We start from the raw sequence: 20,575 nt of genomic DNA, 5'->3' as shown, positions 1-20,575 counted from the left end.
ACCTCATCAATAGCAGGGACTTTCTCTTTTTGGTCATTCAAGCTCTTACAGCATTTTATTACAAGGAAACAAATCTATTTATCATTTCTATAGTCAAAGAGAAATGATGTTCTCATAACAACTTCTTGCTGTACTGCTAGATAAAAGCAAGGACATGCTCCTGGTGTAATCACTGGTATTGAGTGGGAGCTGCCTCCAGCTGCTCTGTTACAAGGAGCTGGCTTGGCCTCCATGGACAAGAGATCTGTGCAGCACAACACAGCCTGAAGGCCATGCTGGACATGCAGCACAGCAGAGGCCTGCACCTTCTCAGGCTATGAATCTGTGAACCTTTAAAACTACCACTGAGCCTGCTAAGTAGGTGCTATGTTTCTTTTCATAAAAGTTCTCATCCTATGTTTATGAGTAAATACGGTATCTCAGTAAAATCAGGTCACCTTCTGTTGCGTTAAATGTTAAGGTAATTGGGAGTGATGCCCAACTAGCCATTATAAATCTGATCACATCCAAGGTACTGAATTAGCATGATTACAGATTCACAAATAATGTAATACGCCCTTAAAATCACCACATTCCATGAACTACCGCAGCCACACTTAAACAGTTCAGTCACATTCAGTGAGAACTATCACAGACAGATTTAATGAGTAGTGCAATTTATTAAACCAGCAGGTACACAGGTTCTTTGGATTGCTGGTGATAAATTCACTGTCTGCAAAACACGTGCAAATACCAGAAGTTTGAGTAATACAGCCTGGTTACAAATGTGTTAAAAGATATGAAGTGATTATATAGAGATTCCTGGCATAACTAAGTGTTCAAATCTTACCCGAAGGTGTCCCAGTGGGTGGATGGGGGTGGGGATGGGGGAGTGGAGGGGGGAAGAGAGGATCAACCTGTCAGCTGATCCCAGAAGTCAGAATGTATCTTTTGAGATAATAACCTTTCTTTCGCAATGATATCTTCCCTAACATTCTGTCTCCCTTAAGCTAATTTATATAATTTCTTATCAAACAGGTAGAAGCTTGAGTGGCTCTAGTCATACATACCTTTGTTAGGACTGGTGCTAAATTTTCTCGCTTTTGTTTAAAGGTATAGGCTCAGAGAAATTCAGAGCGCATGTTCAGTGAGGGGTGGCTGCACCTTGGAGGCGGGTAGGCTTCGGGCTGGAGGTGTGTTTTGGTATTATAATGATATTATAATGTGCAAAGTTTACCCAAAGGACATTTTGTCAAAAACATGGCAGGACATTGGCCTAAGGTAGCAAATATGCAGCTTATTGGTTCCGATGTACCTTCGAGTTCCCATCTTATCACAGAGCTGGGCCACAGTGTCTCCACTCTGCTCCACCCTCCATACAGTTTCTCTTAGACTCAGCACACCAAGTTCCCCTGCTGTGGCCAACATCTAGGGAACTTCTATGGAATGCAGCTATACTCCACCCTGGAAGCTTCTTCAGTGCTGTACCTTTTCTTAGAAATTTGAATATAAGCTTAATTTCTAAGTCACCTCAGGTAATTATTCCACACCTTCTTACATCCCCTTTTGCTTTCTTTGAAAGTTAAATGTTGCAGTATAAGACAAAAGAAAGGCTCTTTTTCTTACGTCTCATTCTCTACCTCTACAAATGGTTCTAACTTTACAACACAGTAATATGAAGAATGACACTTTTTTCCCTTGACCTTTTTTTTTGTTATTATTAAACACTTTTTTTTTCTATAGTAAGATAACAACTAGTGAGTACAGAAGAACAAAAGCAGACAAGAAAATCATATTTTTTTTGTATATTTGATTGTTTGCTTTTGAGATATGGTTTGAAATGTTAATGATAGGAAGGTAGGAATTTTGAGAATGTAATGGAATCTAGAGATCTACCAAAGCCATGATGACTCTTCGTGTATGAAGGATCAAAGTGCCAATAGCAGGAAATAATGCAATCACTACAGTAAAAGTAACAGTGGAAGAAACAAAAATTTGCTTTTAATGACAAAAAATAAAAACCTAGAAATTGTAATGAAGGTGAGTGAAAAAGCTGAGGATACGGTTTTAGTTAGATTTAAATAAACAAAGAAATAGTTTACAGGCCTGAACTAAATGGATAATTCTGTGAAGCTGTTTGAGCATATATTGCATACATGTATGGTGTTTGTGTGTTCTTAAATTTGTAAGGAAATGATTTGCAATATTCTTCACAATGTAATTAATGAATATTAGGGAAAAAAGATGGGAATTATAGGCATGAACATTAGGTTGTAATCTGGTCAAAACAGAAGTATACATGGAAACGTATTGTCGTGGTTCCGCTCGAGTGGGCAGCCGAGCTCCACCACAGCCGCTCTCTCACTCCCCCTCCTCAAAGAGGAATGGGGAGAAAATATGTGAAAAGGGCTCAAGGATTGAGATAAGGACGAGAAAATCACGCAATAATTATTGTAACGGGCAAAACAGACTCGGCATAAGGAGATAGTAAGATTTATTGCCTACAACTAACAAGCGAGAGAAGTGAGAAAACAAAGGGAAAAAAAAAAACAAAAGCACCTTCCCCCCATCCACCCTCTTCCATCTCCTCCCCCCGAGCGGCGCAGGGGAACGGGGGAATGGGGGTTATGGTCAGTCTACAGCACTTCTTCTCTGCCGCTCCTTCTCGATCACTCTCGTCCCCTGTGCTGTGGGGTCCCACCCACGGGATGCAGTCCTTGATGAACTGATCCGGTGTGGACTTCCCACAGGCAGCAGCTCTTTCAGAACTGCTCCAGATATGGGTCCGTACCATGGGGTCCATCCCTCAGGAGAAAACTGCTCCAACCTGGCTCCCCTACGGGCAGCAGCTCCTGCCAGGTCACCTGCTCCTGCGTGGGCTCCTCTCCACGGGCTACAGGTCCGGCCCGGAATCTGCTCCGGCAGGGGTCTTCCACAGGCGGCAGCCTCCGTCGGTGCAGGGCCACCTGCTCCACCGTGGTCTCCTCCACGGGCTGCAGCGTGGAACCCTGCTCCACCGTGGTACTCCATGGGCTGCAGGGGGACATCCTGCTTCACCATGGTCCTCACCACAGGCCGCAGGGGACTTCTGCTCCGGCGCCTGGAGCACCTCTCCCCCTCCTTCTACACTGACCTTGGTGCAAGGCTGTTCTCTCACTCCCTTGACTCTCCCGGCTGCTGTGTGGCGCAGCGTTTTTTCCCTGTCTTAAATATGCTCTCACAGAGGCGCAAAACAACATCGCTTATTGGCTCGGATCTGGAAGACAATGGGGCCCTTCCCAAACATGGGGCAGCTTCTAGATCTTTCTCACAGAAACCACCCCTATGGCTCCCTGTTTCCAAAACCAAAACCTTGCCATGTAAACCCACTACACGTATCAAGGATGATTTTAGTTGAATTTACAACATTAAGGTCAGTAAATGGAATGTGTCAACTAAAGAAAGATGGAATATTTACAGTATTTGAATATACTCATGTAACTAAGAAAAACAGTTCTGTCTTTGACAGTTCTATATTTGTTGAAGAATTACATAAAAAATATATATATTTTAAGTTTTCAAAAAATGTACTATGTTGCCAGGTAAAACAAAATACATTGATCTTCTCTGTTGTTTATCTAAACAGCTCTACCCAGGTAACCTTGTAGTATGTTCTACAGTCTATTCTGCACCCACAGGCAGCTATTGTGTGGGACATTTATACTTTTTGAAGTTCTGAATCATGCAGTTTAATTAATATCTGCTTACTTAGACTGTGGTAAACTATGAAGCTATACTATACTAATTCTGGAGTACTATACTTCTGCTTTTGAACAGGTGTATAGAAATACTGTATTTCTTGGAGCTTATCAACTGTTTGGATCAAGAATACAGAACACACTGCAGGTTTTCTCATTCTGGAAACCAGGATACAGAGAGGGTGCTATACACATTGGTCATGCTTTGGCATGGAGTTAGAAGTAGCCAAGATGTGCTTTCTTCCCAGGAGACTGCCCCCAGAATTAATCAGCTGTAATAAAGTTGCTGTGTGGAGACTGTAAAATTTACTGTAAAATGAACTGACAAACACACGAGTGTTGTACTTTGTTCAAACTATACATAAATTTAGTGTTTTGTTTTTTTTTTTTTTTTTTTCCTGAAAACAACTTTTGATCATTGTCACTATGGTTCTAAATTCTCCAGATTTCTAGGCTTCTTACTCTGAAAACTGTTCGAGCAACTGATAGATCAAATTTACCACATCTGAGAAAAAAAAAATAAATAAATAAAAAGAAAAAGAAAAAAAAAAAGATATTTATCTACTTATTAATGTAAATTAGCTCCTTACACTAGAAATCACAAGATGTGGTGTGTACCCACTCTACCTCATTAAAAACTATGTGCCTAATTTTGGCATAAACCATGCCATATTTTTAGACTGCCTGAACATTCTCTTCTGTTTATGTATAATTGTAATGTGAGCATTTACAAAGTACTAGTTTTTCTCCATATGTATGATTTAAATTTTCCAGGCTATGTTTGCTCTGACGTTGTTCAAATGAAAAAGTAAACTAAACAACAGATACCTGCATCTTTAATAATGAGGCTCTATAGTGACATAAAAAATAGAGGGTATCAAAGCACAGTGGCTTATTTCTTGCTTTTGTTCCTTTTAAGATATTAAAATTTTACTGATTAAAATTTTACAGTCCATTACTTCTGCTTTTGAACAGGTGTATAAATTTTCTCCAAAATGTAACAGCTGCACAAGTTGTGTTTGGCAGCTATTTTGGATGACATACATGTTTATCTTACATTGATGGAGATAAAAGATTTATGATATTTTTCCTCCTATTTTCCCTAATAAGTTCCTAATTTGTCCTGCTTTTCCCCTCAAATATATATATATATATATATAAATATATATGGTATATATGGTTTATATACAAATATAAATATGTATATATATAAATACATATATAAATTGCATTCATTTTTTTTTTTTTTTAAATCTGTTTTTCAATTATTTCCTTTCAGTTATCAACTGTGGAGATCCAGGAGTCCCAGCAAATGGCATGAGATATGGTGATGATTATGTTGTTGGACAAAATGTTACTTATATTTGCCAACCTGGATATACAATGGAATCAAATAGCTCCTCCATTCGCACTTGTACTAGCAATGGCACATGGAGTGGAGTAATCCCAACGTGCAGAGGTACAACATTAATTTTGATTGTCCAGTATTTCTTCTAGGTCATTTACATCCACTGTTTATTATAATGATTCAGTCATGTACTTCTTTAGAAATCAGAACTTACTATTACTATTACCATGTTGTGTGGTGTCTTGACCACATAGATACCAGGGTTCTTTTAGGATCAGTGACTGCTACCACATTATTGTTGACATAACTTGAACTCAACTCTTACTGAGGACATGCTCCCTTATACCATTGACTCTACAGAGTAGAGTCACTAACTATTCATTGGTCAAATAACTTTGTTTGCAACAGCAAACACCCAGCAACTTCCACGTCTTAATGACTGGAGAACAAGCAGTCCATCAAGGCTTCTCCTGAATCAGCCTTCTTTGTTCCTTCTAAACACTTTACATTCCTCCTGGCCTCATCATTAAGAGTCCGATGTTATCACCAACCATGGGGCTTGTCGACCCCCATGGCCACACTCCCACAATGTTTAATTGATTGTTTGGCTGAAGGAAAAGTGATTTCATTATTTGGTTCTTTCCCTCCATTTTAAAAGGTTAAGATGCCAGCATAGTATGTTCGTGTTTTTATTTTATTTTATTTTATTTTATTTTATTTTATTTTATTTTATTTTATTTTATTTTATTTTATTTTATTTTATTTTATTTTATTTTATTTTATTTATTTTTATTTTTATTTTTATTTTTATTTTTATTTTTATTTTTTATGTTGTTTGTTTGTTTGTTTCTTAGCTTTATAGAACAATTTGTTACTTTGCTGCTAGGGTAAATTTGCCACTATGATGTTTTATATTTATTTTTTGTTTGTTTGTTAAGGTTAAGATGTAATTAACAAAGATGACCCATATACATATTTCCCTGTCTTTACTAAAACACCACTCAGGCATATGATGAGAGCCTTTACGCAAGTCTGCATATACTGAAATTTCTCAAAGGTGAATTGCTCTGAGTTTTATGGAATTGCTCTAACCATAATACCATATAAGATGTGTACCTCATTAGATGTGTACTTTTGAGTATCACTGTGATGTATCAACATACTCAGCAAAAGTTTAAATCCTTCTAGCAAATTCCCTAATAAACATTCTTCTGATTTATTTTCTCTAGTGAAAACCAGAATGATAAATCTCCAGGTCCTAATTTTCTCTCTTGTACTAATTGAATTATTGATTTTTCTGATTTATGGTATTTATTTTAATAATCTTTGTTGAAATTTAAATAGAAAACAAAACAACAACAACAACAACAAAAAAGAACTTCAGTGAAAGACCACCATATCTATGTAATAAAAACAATTTTCTCAGAACCCCCCCGGGATCTTTCTTGCTAAACCTCAAAACACCTTCTTTCTATAGAGTCACTTTTCTCGCTGCTATCACAGTTGTAGTAAAGCGGTATTAAATTTTCAGTGTTCTTTCTTTCTGGGCTCATACTAAGTGTGTCTAATCCCTATTCCTTTAAAACTTAATTGGCTAAGCATGTACTTATTTTGTTCTCATTCATCGTCCTTCTGTTTTCTTTTCTGGAAGTATGATTACATACCTCATTTTCTCCCCTGATATCATTAATCAAAACATATCAAATCAGCTTTAAATCTCTCCCTCCTCCCCACCCCCCCCCTCCATTTGCAATTATTTTCCTTACAAACTACAATTGTCCCCATATATTACCAAGTTTAATTTAATTCTATTTCACCTTTGATAATCTTTTTTTTTTTTTAATTATTTTTCCAGCATTTTGATTTTTTTCTATTCCAGAGAATGTCAGATTTCAAGATCATCTTAAAAAAAAAAAAAAAAAAACCTTGAAAAAAACACTCTTATTTCTGTTTTTACATGTATTGTGCTCTTAACCAGCTTCAATTACAAATCGAATTTTAAGAATATAAGAATGGCCATACAGCTCCAATGGTCTGTCTGTCTCCAAGAGTGTCTGTGAGTGAACAGCTAAAAGATTATCAGGCAGAACAAGTATTTATGATACAGTCTCCCCAACTCATTTCACAGACTGTAATTCTTAAGGAGTACATGGTACCTAACTGGGAACAGGAGAGATAGCTCTAATTTTATTCAAACAACTATACAAAGAAAGAGTTAAACTGTCACTTTTGGCCTTACGTCCTTCTGTTTCTAGCCATACATATTTATATCCTGTATAAGTACTAGATAACAATCATATTCAGAATCTTTTGGATTCTCAGGGTTTCCCTCTACTCTGCACAGGTTTGTGTGTGTACACTAGGTAAGTTAATAAGACCCGTTTTTTTGTGTTTTTTTTTTTTTTTATTGTGCAATTAAAAGGAATACATAATATCCATTAGTATGTTTGAAATGTGTAATAATTAGCTCTTACTGTCAGGAGGAAGTGGTCCTCTGGCACTATTTAGTTAAAATAACTGGAAAATTAACTGGCTAGAAAGTGGATAAAAATATTGTCACAGTGTTATTGAAACAGAAGATATAAATGATTCTTTGGCTTTGCCGAGCTAGAAAAGGATGCTTATTCAAACATTAAAGACATTATCCACTGCTCCCCCATCATCCATCAGGCTGTTGTTTTCATTATAGAAGTGTATGGGGTTGTTTATGCATAACTTCCTCTTGGTGAATCTGTGCTGACTACTACTGATGATTTTTTATGTACCTGGAAATGTTTTCCAGGATTAGCTGTTCCATCACCTTCCCAGGGAATGAGGTGAGGCTGACTGGCCTGTAATTGCTAAGGTCCTCCTTCTTGCCCTTCTTAAAGATAGGAGTGACATTTTCCTTCCTTCAATCTCCAGGCACTTCTCCCATTTGTCACAAATGAGCAAACATTATCAAAAGTCACCTCACAATCACATCCACAAGCTCCCTCAGCGTTCATGAATGGATCCCATTGTGGCTCATGGACTGATGAATGTCCAGTTTACTTGAGTATTCCCTGACCTGACCTTCTTCCACCAAGGATACATCTTCCTTGTTCCAGCCATTCAGCCTGGCCTTTGGGACCTGTGATTCCTCAAGGTTAGTCTTGCTGGTAAAGGCTGAGTCAAAGAAGGCATCCAATACCTTGGCCTTCTAACCATCCTGGTAACCAGGTTTTGTGGTTTAACCCAGCCAGCAGTGAAGCTCCACACAGCCATTTGCTCATCCTCACTCCCCTAGTGGGATGGGAAAGAGAATCAGAAAAAAAAAGTAAAAGCTTTTGGGTTGAGATACAGACAGTTTATTAGGAAGGAAAAGAAGGAAAAAAAATAATAATTATAATATGTACAAAACAAGTGATGCACAATGCAATTGCTCAGCACCCACAGACCAACTCCCAGCCTATCCCCAAGCAGTGGCTCCCCCCAACCCCGACAAGCCACTCCATATTAATTGTTCAGCATGATGTCATTTGCTATGGAATATCCTTTTGGCCAGTTTGAGTCAGCTGTCCCGGTTTTGTCCCTTCCTAGCTCCTTGTGCACCCCCAGCCTCCTTACTGGCATGGCGGTGTGAGAAGCTGAAAAGTTCTTAACTTTTCTTGCCTTTTAACAAAGGCAAATTGTTGCCCTTGACATCCCTGGCCAAGTTCAGTTCCATTTGGGCTTCAGCTTTCCTAATTTGACCCCTGGCTGCTCATACCTAAATATTCCTCCCAGGTTACTTGTCCATGCTTCCGTCCTCTGTAGGCTTCTCTTTTGAGTTTTCATTTGACCAGGTGCTCCTTGTTCATACATGCAGCCCTCCTGGTGTTTTTGTCTGACTTCCTCTTTGTTGGGATGCATTGCTTTTGAGCTTGGAGGCAGTGATACTTGAATACTAACCAACTTTCTTTCCTCCCTTCTTCCCTAAAAGGGCCTTATCCCAAGGTACTCTACCCTCCTTGTCTCCCCAGTCTGTCCTTCCTACAGAGCCTGTATTCTTCCATTAGAGGACTCCAGTCATGGGAGCCACCCCACCACATCTCCATGATGCCAATAAAATCATAGCCCTTCAAGCATACACACATACCTAAATTATCTTGTTTAGTCCCCATACTGCATATATTAGTGTATAGAAGAGGGGCACCCTAGCATGTTGTAGACCTAGAAAGTGTCTGAGAGATTTCTCCATAATGCTGCGTCACAGATATTTCCTTTCTAACCTGCAAGTACTGGAGGTGACCTTGCTTAAGCCTCTTTTTTGGTGATTTTGTGATCCTTCCCTATCACATTAACCCCCATCCCTTTGTACAGGAGCACTGTGTGTCACTCTTTCACAGAGCTGCTGGTTACTCTGTCCCTTCCCCCTCCTTCCTAGTTTAAAGCCCTCCTGATAAGGTCAGCCACCCTATTGGTAAAAATATCTTTGCCCCACTTAGAGAGGTGTATCACTTTTCTCCCAAGAAGACATTAATCCTCAAACAGGATCCCATGATCATAGAACCCAAAACCCCATCAGCAACACCAGTTCTTCAGAAATTACTGACCTCTCTTATCAGTGCCATTCTTCTCACATGCTTTCTCCTGATCAATGGGATTGAGGAAAATACTACATGGGACCCCATACTCTTGAACACTGCCCCAAAACCCTGTAAACTGTTTGCAGAGCTCTGGTTGAATCTCTGACCAAAACATTTAGAGTGGTGTTCTGCCTTGTTGCTGGGTTTTGCTTGTTTTTTTTGAATATATATATATATATATGTATATATACATTTGAATATATATATAATATTTTTTCTCCACAGATTTCTGATATTACTACTGTTTTCATGCTAATTCTTCTGTTTGCATTCCTAATTGTTAATAGAAATTTCTTTCTTGATTATTCAGATCAGAATTTAAAATATGCTTTTTAAAAAGACTAGTAATGAAGCTCTTGAAGAATGCAGACAGACTTTAGCCACTTGATGTAGTATCTGTAGAGTACTTGTTTCGACCCTTTTTATTTAAACAACATGAAAGTGATTCAGTGTACATCAGCAACTTTGACAATGAATTTAAGCTGAGTGGTGTGGCTGGCATGCTGGAGGGAAGGGATGCCTTCCAGAGGACAGGTTTGAGAGGTGGGCCGGTGTGAACCTCATGAAGTTCAACAAGGCCAAGTGCAAAATTCTGCACCAGGGTTGGGGCAATCCCAAGCACAACTACAGGCTGGGGACCCCACTTGGAGTACTGCATTCAGCTCGGGGCCCTCAATATAAGAAAGATGTGGACCCATTAGAGCAAGTCCAGAGGAGGGCCACAAGGGTAATCAAAGGCCTGGAACACCTATGAAGATAGGCTGATAGAGCTGGCATTGTTCAGCCTGGAGAAGAGAAGGCTTTGAGGAGACCTTATTGCAGCCTTCCTACCTAAAGGGGTATTACAAGAAAGCTGAAGAGGGACTGTTTATCAAAGACTGTAGTGATAGGACAAGGAGTAACAGTTAAAATAAACTAAAAGAGGGTAGGATTTAGATTAGATATTGAGAAGAAATTCTTTACTCTGAGGGAGGTGAGGCACTGGCACAGGTTGCCCAGAGAAGTTGTGGATGCCCCATCCCTGGCTGTGTTTAAGGCCAGGTTGGCTGGGGCTTTGAGCAACCTGGTCTGCTGGAAGGTGTCCTAGCCCATGGCAGGGTGGTTGGAACTAGATGATCTTTAAGGTTTCTTCTAACACAAACCTTTCTATGATTCTACAAAAATTTGAAAAAATAAGGCCTTAAAAAGTTAAGATTTTTCTACCGGTTGGCAAAACATTACTCATGCTTACTTTGTCATGATTACTCATAATCGTGCTACTTTCATCCAGCATTCTCAGAGAGCCGGGAGTGACACTGCAGAGGTGATAGTCGAGATTCTGTAACTTAAATACATAAACTTAATGGTGAGATGGTACATGAAGAATTTTCTACAGATTGCATTCAAATACATAGTGTTCCTGATTAAGTGCCTCTGACCTCTGAGCATGCAAGATCACAGCTGTCTAAATATAAGTTTAAGGTTATGAACGCAGCTTTTCATTTCCTTCATTCTTGTGATCTGTGTTCTCTCTTTATTTTTAGCCACCACCTCTACTCATTTCCCTGTCTTCACTAAATTGAGTAATTATAGTTTCACTTGCTTTCTTTTGCTAACATCATTTTTTACACCTCTTTTTCTCCTTCACATTCATTGTAGTAACTTTTGCCTAATTTTCCCCTTCTTTTTTTTTTTTTTTTTTGATTCACATTTTCCTTCATTTAACTTCTTTAATATCCTTTATAATAAGCTAGATTATTTATTTATTTATTTATTGGATGGGGATTTATTCATGCAGCAAATACTAACCAAACTGTGATATGAAGAAACAGGCTTTCCATGCATATTCTGGAGGAATCATGTCCTGGATCTTGATCCCTGGGCATTAATATCTAGAATATGCCTAAATTGGTCAATATGAAGACAGTATTTTACTATTACCTCACTAAAAATAGTTGTATTCTATGTCATCTAAGCAAACAAACAAATTCAATTAGTATATTACTACCAGTATAGTAGTAGCAGAGTGGTGGCAGAAAAGCCATCATTATCTTCGTACCTGTTCCTCAGCTGAAATCTTTCCAGAAGATTCAGGTGCGGCTAGTTCATGAGCTGGAGAAGAAATTCAGTGGAAAGCATGTGGTGTTCATTGCTCAGAGGAGGATTCTGCCCAAGCCAACAAGAAAAAGCCGCACAAAAAACAAGCAGAAGCGTCCCAGGAGCCGTACGCTTACTGCAGTGCACGATGCTATTCTTGAAGATCTGGTCTTCCCAAGTGAAATCGTGGGCAAGAGAATCCGTGTAAAATTGGACGGCAGCAGACTTATAAAAGTCCATTTGGACAAAGCACAACAGAATAATGTTGAACACAAGGTGGAAACATTTTCTGGTGTCTACAAGAAGCTCACAGGCAAAGATGTGGTGTTTGAGTTTCCAGAATTCCAGCTGTAAAGCGCAAAAGATGGCTGAATAAAACAATTGTTCATAAAAAACAAAAAACAAAACAAAACAAACAAACAAACAAAAAAAAAACCAAAAAAAACAGGCACGGTGCGCTCTCCAGGAAGTCGGTACACACCCAGACCGACTACCCGTTAAAAAATGCCGCAGTTCAGGTCACCGGATGCAGGGAGTGTCTGAGCCTGTTGCTGCCATCGGCGGGAGGCAGAGAAACTGCGTGCGTGAGGTGCGAGCAGGTGGATGACCTGGTCCGCATGGTGGCGGAGCTCAAGGAGGAGGTGGAGAGGTTGAGGGCCATCAGGAAGTGTGAGCGAGAGATAGACTTCTGGAGTAACTCCCTGCAGGGCCTCAAGGGGAGGTGCCGAGGTGAGACTCCTCAAATGGGGGTGGACCCCCTGCCCTGTAGCCGTCGGGCAGAGGGAGGGGATCTGGGAGCTGAGGAGGAATGGAGACAGGTCCCTGCTCGACATCGCAGGCGACGCCCTCCCCTTCCGGCCCCGCATTGCCAGGTGCCCTTACACAACAGGTTTGAGGCCCTGGAGCTCGACAGACCAGTAGCTGAGGAAGAGGTAGCAAGTGTTCCCAGGAGGATGCCTAGGGCGAGGAGGTCGACTCCATGCCTCAGGACTGCCTCCACCAGGAAAGACAGGAGGGTTATTGTTGTTGGAGACTCGATTCTTAGGGGAACAGAGGGCCCTATTTGTCGGCCTGACCCTACCCGTAGGGAAGTCTGCTGTCTCCCTGGGGCCAGGGTCAGGGACGTTGCCAGGAAGCTTCCCAACCTGGTACGCCCCTCAGACTATTACCCTCTTTTGATAGTCCAGGCGGGCAGTGACAACATCGAAGAGAGAAGCCTCAAGGCTATCAAAAGAGACTTTAGGGGACTGGGTCGGTTAGTGGATGGAGCGGGAGTGCAGGTGGTGTTTTCATCCATCCCTACGGTGGCAGGGAGGGGTTCAGAGAGGACACGGAAAGCCCATCTTAACACGTTAAACACGTGGCTCCGGGGCTGGTGCCAACACAGAAATCTTGGGTTTTTTGATCATGGGAACTTTACTCAGCACCTGGCCTGATGGCCGCAGACGGGTCCCTATCTTTTAGGGGAAAAAGGATCCTGGGCCAGGAGCTGGCAGGGCTCATTGAGAGGGCTTTAAACTAGGTAGGAAGGGGGATGGGGCTGAAGCTAGGATTGTTGGGGCTGTGCCAGGGGGAACAATGGCAAGGCCAGAGGATAAGGCAATGGCCCAGCTGAAGTGCATCTACACCAATGCACGCAGCATGGGTAACAAACAGGAGGAGCTGGAAGCCATCGTGCAGCAGGCAGGCTACGACTTGGTTGCCATCATGGAGACGTGGTGGGACCAGTCTCATGACTGGAGTGCTGCAATGACTGGCTGTAAGCTCTTCAGAAGGGACAGGCAGCACAGAAGGGGTGGTGGTGTGGCTCTCTATATTAGAGTCTTTCAAGGTTGTAGAACTCGAGGCTGGGAATGACAAGGTCGAGTCCCTTTGGGTTAGGATCAGCAGAGACAACAAGGCTAGTGTCCTGGTTGGGGTCTGCTATAGACCGCCGAACCAGGATGAGGAGACGGATGAGGAATTCTGCAGGCAGCTGACAGAAGTTGCAAAATCGTCAGCTCTTGTACTCATGGGGGACTTCAACTTCCCTGACATATCCTGGAAGCACAACACAGCCCTGAGAAAGCAGTCTAGGAGGTTTCTGGAGAGCGTGGAAGATAGCTTCCTGATGCAGCTGGTTAGTGAACCTACCAGGGGTGGTGCCCCGCTAGACCTTCTCTTCACAAACAGAGAAGGACTGGTGGAGGATGTGATTGTCGGGAGCTGTCTTGGGCAGAGTGACCACGCAATGGTGGAGTTCACTATTCTTGGCGAGGCCAGGAAGGGGACCAGTAAAACCGCTGTATTGGACTTTCAGAGGGCTGACTTTGAGCTGCTCAGGACACTAGTTGGTGGAGTCCCTTGGGAGGCGGTTCTGAGGGGCAGAGGGGTCCAGGAAGGCTGGGCGCTCTTCAAGAGGGAAATCTTAATGGCGCAGGAACGGTCTGTCCCCACGTGCCCAAAGACGAGCTGGCGGGGAAGAAGACCAGCCTGGCTGAACAGAGAATTGTGGCTTGATCTTAGGAGAAAAAAGAGGGTTTATAATCTTTGGAAAAGTGGGCAGGCCACACGGGAGGACTTTAAGGATGTAGCGAGGCTGTGCAGGGACAAAATTAGGAAGGCCAAAGCTCATCTGGAGCTCAATCTGGCTACTGCCGTTAAAGATAACAAAAAACGTTTCTATAAATACATCAACACAAAAAGGAGGACTAAGGAGAATCTCCATCCTTTACTGGATGCGGGGGGAAACTTAGTTACAAGAGATGCCTTAGTTACAAGAGGTGCTCAATGCCTTCTTTGCCTCAGTCTTTAGCGGCAATACCGGTTGTTCTCTGGATACTCAGTACCCTGAGCTGGTGGAAGGGGATGGGGAGCAGGATGTGGCCCTCACTATCCACGAAGAACTGGTTGGTGACCTGCTACGGCACTTAGATGTGCACAAGTCGATGGGGCCGGATGGGATCCACCCGAGGGTACTGAGAGAACTGGCAGAGGAGCTGGCCAAGGCACTATCCATCATTTATCAGCAGTCCTGGCTATCGGGGGAGGTCCCAGTTGACTGGCGGCTAGCAAATGTGACGCCCATCTACAAGAAGGGCCGGAGGGCAGACCCGGGAAACTACAGGCCTGTCAGTTTGACCTCAGTGCCAGGGAAGCTCATGGAGCAGATCCTCCTGAGAGTCATCACGCAGCACTTGCAGGGCAAGCAGGCGATCAGGCCCAGTCAGCATGGGCTTATGAAAGGCAGGTCCTGCTTGACGAACCTGATCTCCTTCTATGACAAAGTGACGCGCTGGGTGGATGAGGGAAAGGCTGTGGATGTGGTCTACCTTGACTTCAGCAAGGCTTTTGACACCGTTTCCCACAGCATTCTCCTCAAGAAACCGGCTGCTCTTGGCTTGGACTGGCGCACGCTTTGTTGGGTTAGAAACTGGCTGGATAGCCGGGCCCAAAGAGTCGTGGTGAATGGAGCCAAGTCCAGTTGGAGGCCAGTCACTAGTGGCGTCCCCCAGGGCTCGGTGCTGGGGCCGGTCCTCTTTAATATCTTCATTGATGATCTGGACGAGGGCATTGAGTGCACCCACAGTAAGTTTGCAGATGACACCAAGTTAGGTGCGTGTGTCGATCTGCTCGAGGGTAGGAAAGCTATGCAGGAGGATCTGGATAGGCTGCACCGATGGGCTGAGGTCAACTGCATGAAGTTCAACAAGGCCAAGTGCCGGGTCCTGCACATGGGGCGCAATAACCCCAAGCAGAGCTACAGGCTGGGAGATGAGTGGTTGGAGAGCTGCCAGGCAGAGAAGGACCTGGGAGTGATGGTGGATAGTCGGCTGAATATGAGCCAGCAGTGTGCTCAGGTGGCCAAGAAGGCCAACGGCATCCTGGCTTGTATCAGAAACAGTGTGGCCAGCAGGGCTAGGGCAGTGATCGTCCCCCCTGTACTCAGCTCTGGTGAGGCCGCACCTCGAGTACTGTGTTCAGTTTTGGGCCCCTCGCTACAAGAAGGACATCGAGGTGCTTGAGCGGGTGCAGAGAAGGGCGACGAAGCTGGTGAGGGGCCTGGAGAACAAGTCCTACGAGGAGCGGCTGAGGGAGCTGGGCTTGTTCAGCCTGGAGAAGAGGAGGCTCAGGGGCGACCTTATCGCTCTTTATAGGTACCTCAAGGGAGGCTGTATCGAGGTGGGGGTTGGTCTGTTCTCCCACGTGCCTGGTGACAGGACGAGGGGGAATGGGCTTAAGTTGAGCCAGGGGAGTTTTAGGTTAGATGTTAGGAAGAACTTCTTTACTGAAAGGGTTGTGAGGCATTGGAACAGGCTACCCAGGGAAGTGGTGGAGTCACCATCCCTGGAAGTCTTGAAAAGACGTTTAGATGTAGAGCTTAGGGATATGGTTTAGTGGGGACTGCTAGCGTTAGGTCAGAGGTTGGACTCGATGATCTTGAGGTCTCTTCCAACCTAGAAATTCTGTGATACCAGACACACGCACATATATATATATATTATTTTGTAGACTTCATAGTCTCTACACTGATTTTTGGGTAGGCTCACTGCATTGTTTGAAAAAACATCCTGTTTTATTTAAGACTTCGTCAGTCAGCCATTAAAGTATGTCTCTGAAATGGAACAAACTAGAAGTACTAACATCAGGAAATGTGGCAACAACACAGTGAGGAGATAGTATGTTCTCACTCTATTGTCCTCCAAAAGAGGTGAAATTAGCACATATGGTTCTTCTAGTAACTATGTACACTGGGGATATTTACAGCAGCTGGGCCTAATTATTTTGAATGTTATTGCAGCTGTTACCTGCCCAACTCCTCCGCAGATCTCTAATGGAAGGTTGGAAGGAACAAACTTGGACTGGGGATTTAGTATTAGCTACGTCTGTTCTCCAGGCTACGAACTCTCTTTTCCTGCTGTTTTGACTTGTGTTGGGAATGGAACATGGAGTGGTGAAGTACCTCAGTGCTTGCGTGAGTATTTTCTCTATAGTCTACTATTTCTTTATATAACTGTTGAACGTTTTTATATTTTTGGTATATTTTCCTAAATTGTAACATAATTTATAGATTGAGGAAGAGATAGGAATATCTGTAAATCTTTTGTGAACACATAGGAAGCCTTAAACATAAAAACTAAAAGATATATTATAGGCAATGCACATAAAATAAACAAGGGAGAATCAGCATTAGGAAATTCTGTTTTGTTTTTAGATCCTGCTACCTATAGGATAGGGGAAATTTCATTATAAACTCCTTTACATGCTCATTACTCATGCTAAACTTTCACTGACATCACAGAAATCTGTATATGTCAGTAATGTTTACTAGATCCCAGGGTGATTCCTTGACAATTTTATATTTTCCCAGTAGACTAAATTAAGTTATATGTTCTGTACAATAAATTTTATTAACTTTAAGGGTGTAACATTGATGAATTTTTAGATTTCTATAAAGTTCATTATAATAGTAAATGCACCTTTTTCTTTAGGTTGGTGACATTCCTCTCATTATTTTTAAATGTTTTTTTTTTTTTTTTGGTTCGGTTTGGTTGTTTTTTTTTTTTTTATTTTATTATTATTAAAAAAAAAAAAAACTTCCTAAGGAAGTTATTATGATACTTTTGAGATATAGTCAATTATTTGCACTCAAGAATGGGGTTCTGTAGTTATTTGTAGAACAGCTGTACACTGAAACTATAACGTTCTTGATCTAGATGTCTATCTGGAAGAGGATAATTTCATCTAGGTGGCTCTACAGTTTCTGAAGCTCCATTCGAACTTACCAGATAGCTTTCCAAATGTTGAAAAAACTAATTATCCATTATGTCACTATTTGTATTTGTTTGTTTATTTATTTATTTGTTTATTTGCATTTTTCATCTCTCCCTTTAAAAAATATCCTCTGTTTTGGCTAGGTCGTACTATTATGTCATCATATCATAATAACATCTCCCTCCCTCCTCTCTCTGGTATTCTCATACTGTTAAAAATATTTGATTAGTGTTGCTGAAACTATATGTACCAGAACTGGAACATGGTGAAGGCAGTTTCTGGAAGCTACCATTTGCTGTTTAAGTTCACTAAATGAAGGTCTTCTAGAATCTGGTATATTAAGAACTGCAAAGGACATAATAAATGTTTTTCATCATTTGATCTTGATTGAAATAGTGTCCTTAAATTCACTTTTTTTTTGATATCATAAACTATTTTGTCATCTTTGAGGTTGGAATATTGCAGTATTCTCTGAAAAGGAGACTCTGCCTTCAAACCACTTAAAAGGTATAGTTAGTACAGAGTACAGCTGCCTGAGAATTAAAGGCTGTTTCATGCTGAGATTACATTAACTGAGTGTTGTTGATGTGCAAAGGTTACCCATTGGCTTGTAGTAGAAATCAATTGGCATCCAGTGCTTGTCAAAGAGCTTAAACTAGCTGCCATCTGGCTGAAATGAGAAGGAGCTGTTGAAAGTCATTCCCAATGAGAAATCTTTAAGCAGCTCTTGACATCAGAAATTTAGATCCCAGCTTGGTTCCATAAAGTTGTAGACTCTCTGAAGATATGCAAAGTATAGTGGAATAATTATTTGGAACAGAATATATTCTTTTTTTCTTTTTATTATTTTATTATTATTATTATTATTATTTTTTTTGCTGACTGTTTGTCATCTATGACCTACTAGATTTGTCTAATTTAGAGAACCTTGAAGAAAACTGTCAGAATATACCACTTCTACCATTATACTATTTCCATGGCTTCCATATCAAAGGTAGATACCCACTAGATATTCAGTTAAAGGTAACTGACAGATGAGTGATGAAGCTTACTTATTTGTAGTTTAAAAATAACAAACTTAACAAAACTTAACTTAACAAAACACCATTTTTTAATGTAAGTCTTTTTCTTTTCCTTAGGGAGTGGTTTCTACTTTATTAATGCAAAGAACTGATAAAGAAACAATTTCAAGCCTTTGTGTTAAAAATTTGTACACATTTAGTATATTCTCAAATTAAGACTTGCACATAATTTTAATAATTAAAACATAAATTACAACTGTGATTTGTCAGTCAACCAGTGAGATTTGTTATGTGGCACTATCTCTAATTCGTAGATCTTTCAGAATTGGGGATACAAGTCCCATTTCACTTAAAGCTGTAAAATCGTATACATTTCCTATATGCTGTCGATTAAGCCATTTTTCTTCAACAGCATGAGTTTGCCTGGAGTTTCTGTACAGTCAGTGTCCTCAGTAATAGGAGTAGGGCAGGAACATTTCCTGTGAGCTGGTTGTATGTAAGCATTAAGACGTAAGTGACAAAGAGATATTAGAAATGTATTTTGAAAGTGGTTAAGAGATAATTTAAATTATGTTTTTAAAAGAGAAAGATGGAACAGAAAATTCCACTACCTGTACAAGATGCCTCTTTGCAAATGTCATTATGTATATTCAGGTTAACGTGGTGGGTTTTGTGTGTTCATTTGTTTTGGGAGCTTTTTGTTGTTGAGAGTTTATCTTAGATGATTGAATTTCCTGAATCAAGTTTTCAAAATCCAGCTTCTAAACAACTATTGGAATTTTATATTGCAGAAGAAGGCCAGTAATTTGACAGCAGTGCATTCACTTAGTTATGCTATGCACCAGTCATAAGGAAACATTCAGGAGAAAGGTGGAAAAGAATAAGATCAGTTTAAGAACATGTTCTTATCAGATGGATTTATCCTGACTAAGAACAGTATATTAATGTTTGACATTTAAATTGCTGACAAAATATATTTACTTTATTTTTTTTAGCCATACTAATTTTCCAGTATTATATTTCTGTGCATACCAAATCTTATCTTTCACTGAAGAATGAGGAAGTAAGAATTTACAGTTCCTAAAATATATCTGACAAATCCTTTCATTGTACAAAAATGTAGAACACTAGATAGGTGGCAAAAAGCAGGACAGGATGGAAGACTAACATGAAGGTTTGTTTCACTCTCTAATTGCTCTCCACAGGAGGCTTTGGAGATAGATGTGGTTTGAAGGTGTGAATTGTGAATATTTGGGACTTAATAAAACAACTCTTGTAACCTTGAGCATCAACTAACTGCAAGCTACTGACCAAATCTCACTACATAAGAATTTTGAACAGCTAGCAAACTGAAGCAAAACTAACAATTGGCTATTTAATTTCTCTTTGAATTCCAGTAAATATTTCTGTATTTAACGTCTATTTAATTAAACATAAAAATAATAAAAAGTAACATTTGGAGTAACTGCTTGACTGAGTTTAGATAAATGTTATTTTCATATATTTTAATAAATAAATATTTTTTTTTTCTATCATATCGTTTCTTACAGCAAAGTTTTGTGGTGACCCTGGAGTACCCTCTCAAGGGAAAAGAGAAGGCAAGAGTTTTATCTACCAGTCAGAAGTCTCCTTCAGCTGCAATCCTCCTTTTATTTTGGTTGGTTCCAGCACCAGGATTTGCCAAGCAGATGGCACATGGAGTGGTTCTTCACCCCGATGTATAGGTAAGGTGACACCTATATTACTGAAATTACCTGAATGCTCATTATTCCTTTTTCTGTTAAGTCAGTTTAGGAATTTCCAGCTTTTTTTGAATTACCTTCTTGTTATTCTATACTCTCTAAGAATCACTAACAAATTTAATAAATAAATAAATAAATGGCCAGAAATTGGGGAGGGAGGTGATTCTCCCCCTCTGCTTTTCTCCTGTGACATCTCACCTAGAATACTGTGTTCAGCTCTGGGGCCCTCAATATAAGAAAGACATGGACCTATTAGAGCTAGTCCAGAGGAGAGCCACAAGCGTGATCAAAGGGCTGGAACACCTCTCCTGTGAAGATAGGCAGATAG

General features: G+C 40.8%; 1 protein-coding gene across 3 annotated transcripts in view; it reads left to right on the top strand.

Moving 5' to 3' along the window:
* Positions 1–20,575, top strand: part of CSMD3 (CUB and Sushi multiple domains 3) — a gene marked incomplete at both ends in the record, with an annotated part of 682,849 nt that overhangs the window by 634,042 nt on the left and 28,232 nt on the right. For all 3 annotated transcript variants that reach the window (XM_082754088.1, XM_082754087.1, XM_082754086.1), the window contains 3 exons: positions 4,996–5,175; positions 16,510–16,683; positions 20,056–20,229. In XM_082754088.1, coding sequence (XP_082610214.1) covers positions 4,996–5,175; positions 16,510–16,683; positions 20,056–20,229 — 528 coding nt within the window. The remainder of the gene's footprint in view (positions 1–4,995; positions 5,176–16,509; positions 16,684–20,055; positions 20,230–20,575) is intronic.

Source organism: Aythya marila (genome assembly GCF_965140915.1).
Source record: "Aythya marila genome assembly, chromosome: 2".
NCBI classification, from domain to species: domain Eukaryota; kingdom Metazoa; phylum Chordata; class Aves; order Anseriformes; family Anatidae; genus Aythya; species Aythya marila.
The sequence above is the reverse complement of the archived record's forward strand: the minus strand, read 5'-3'. Positions and strand labels throughout refer to the sequence as shown.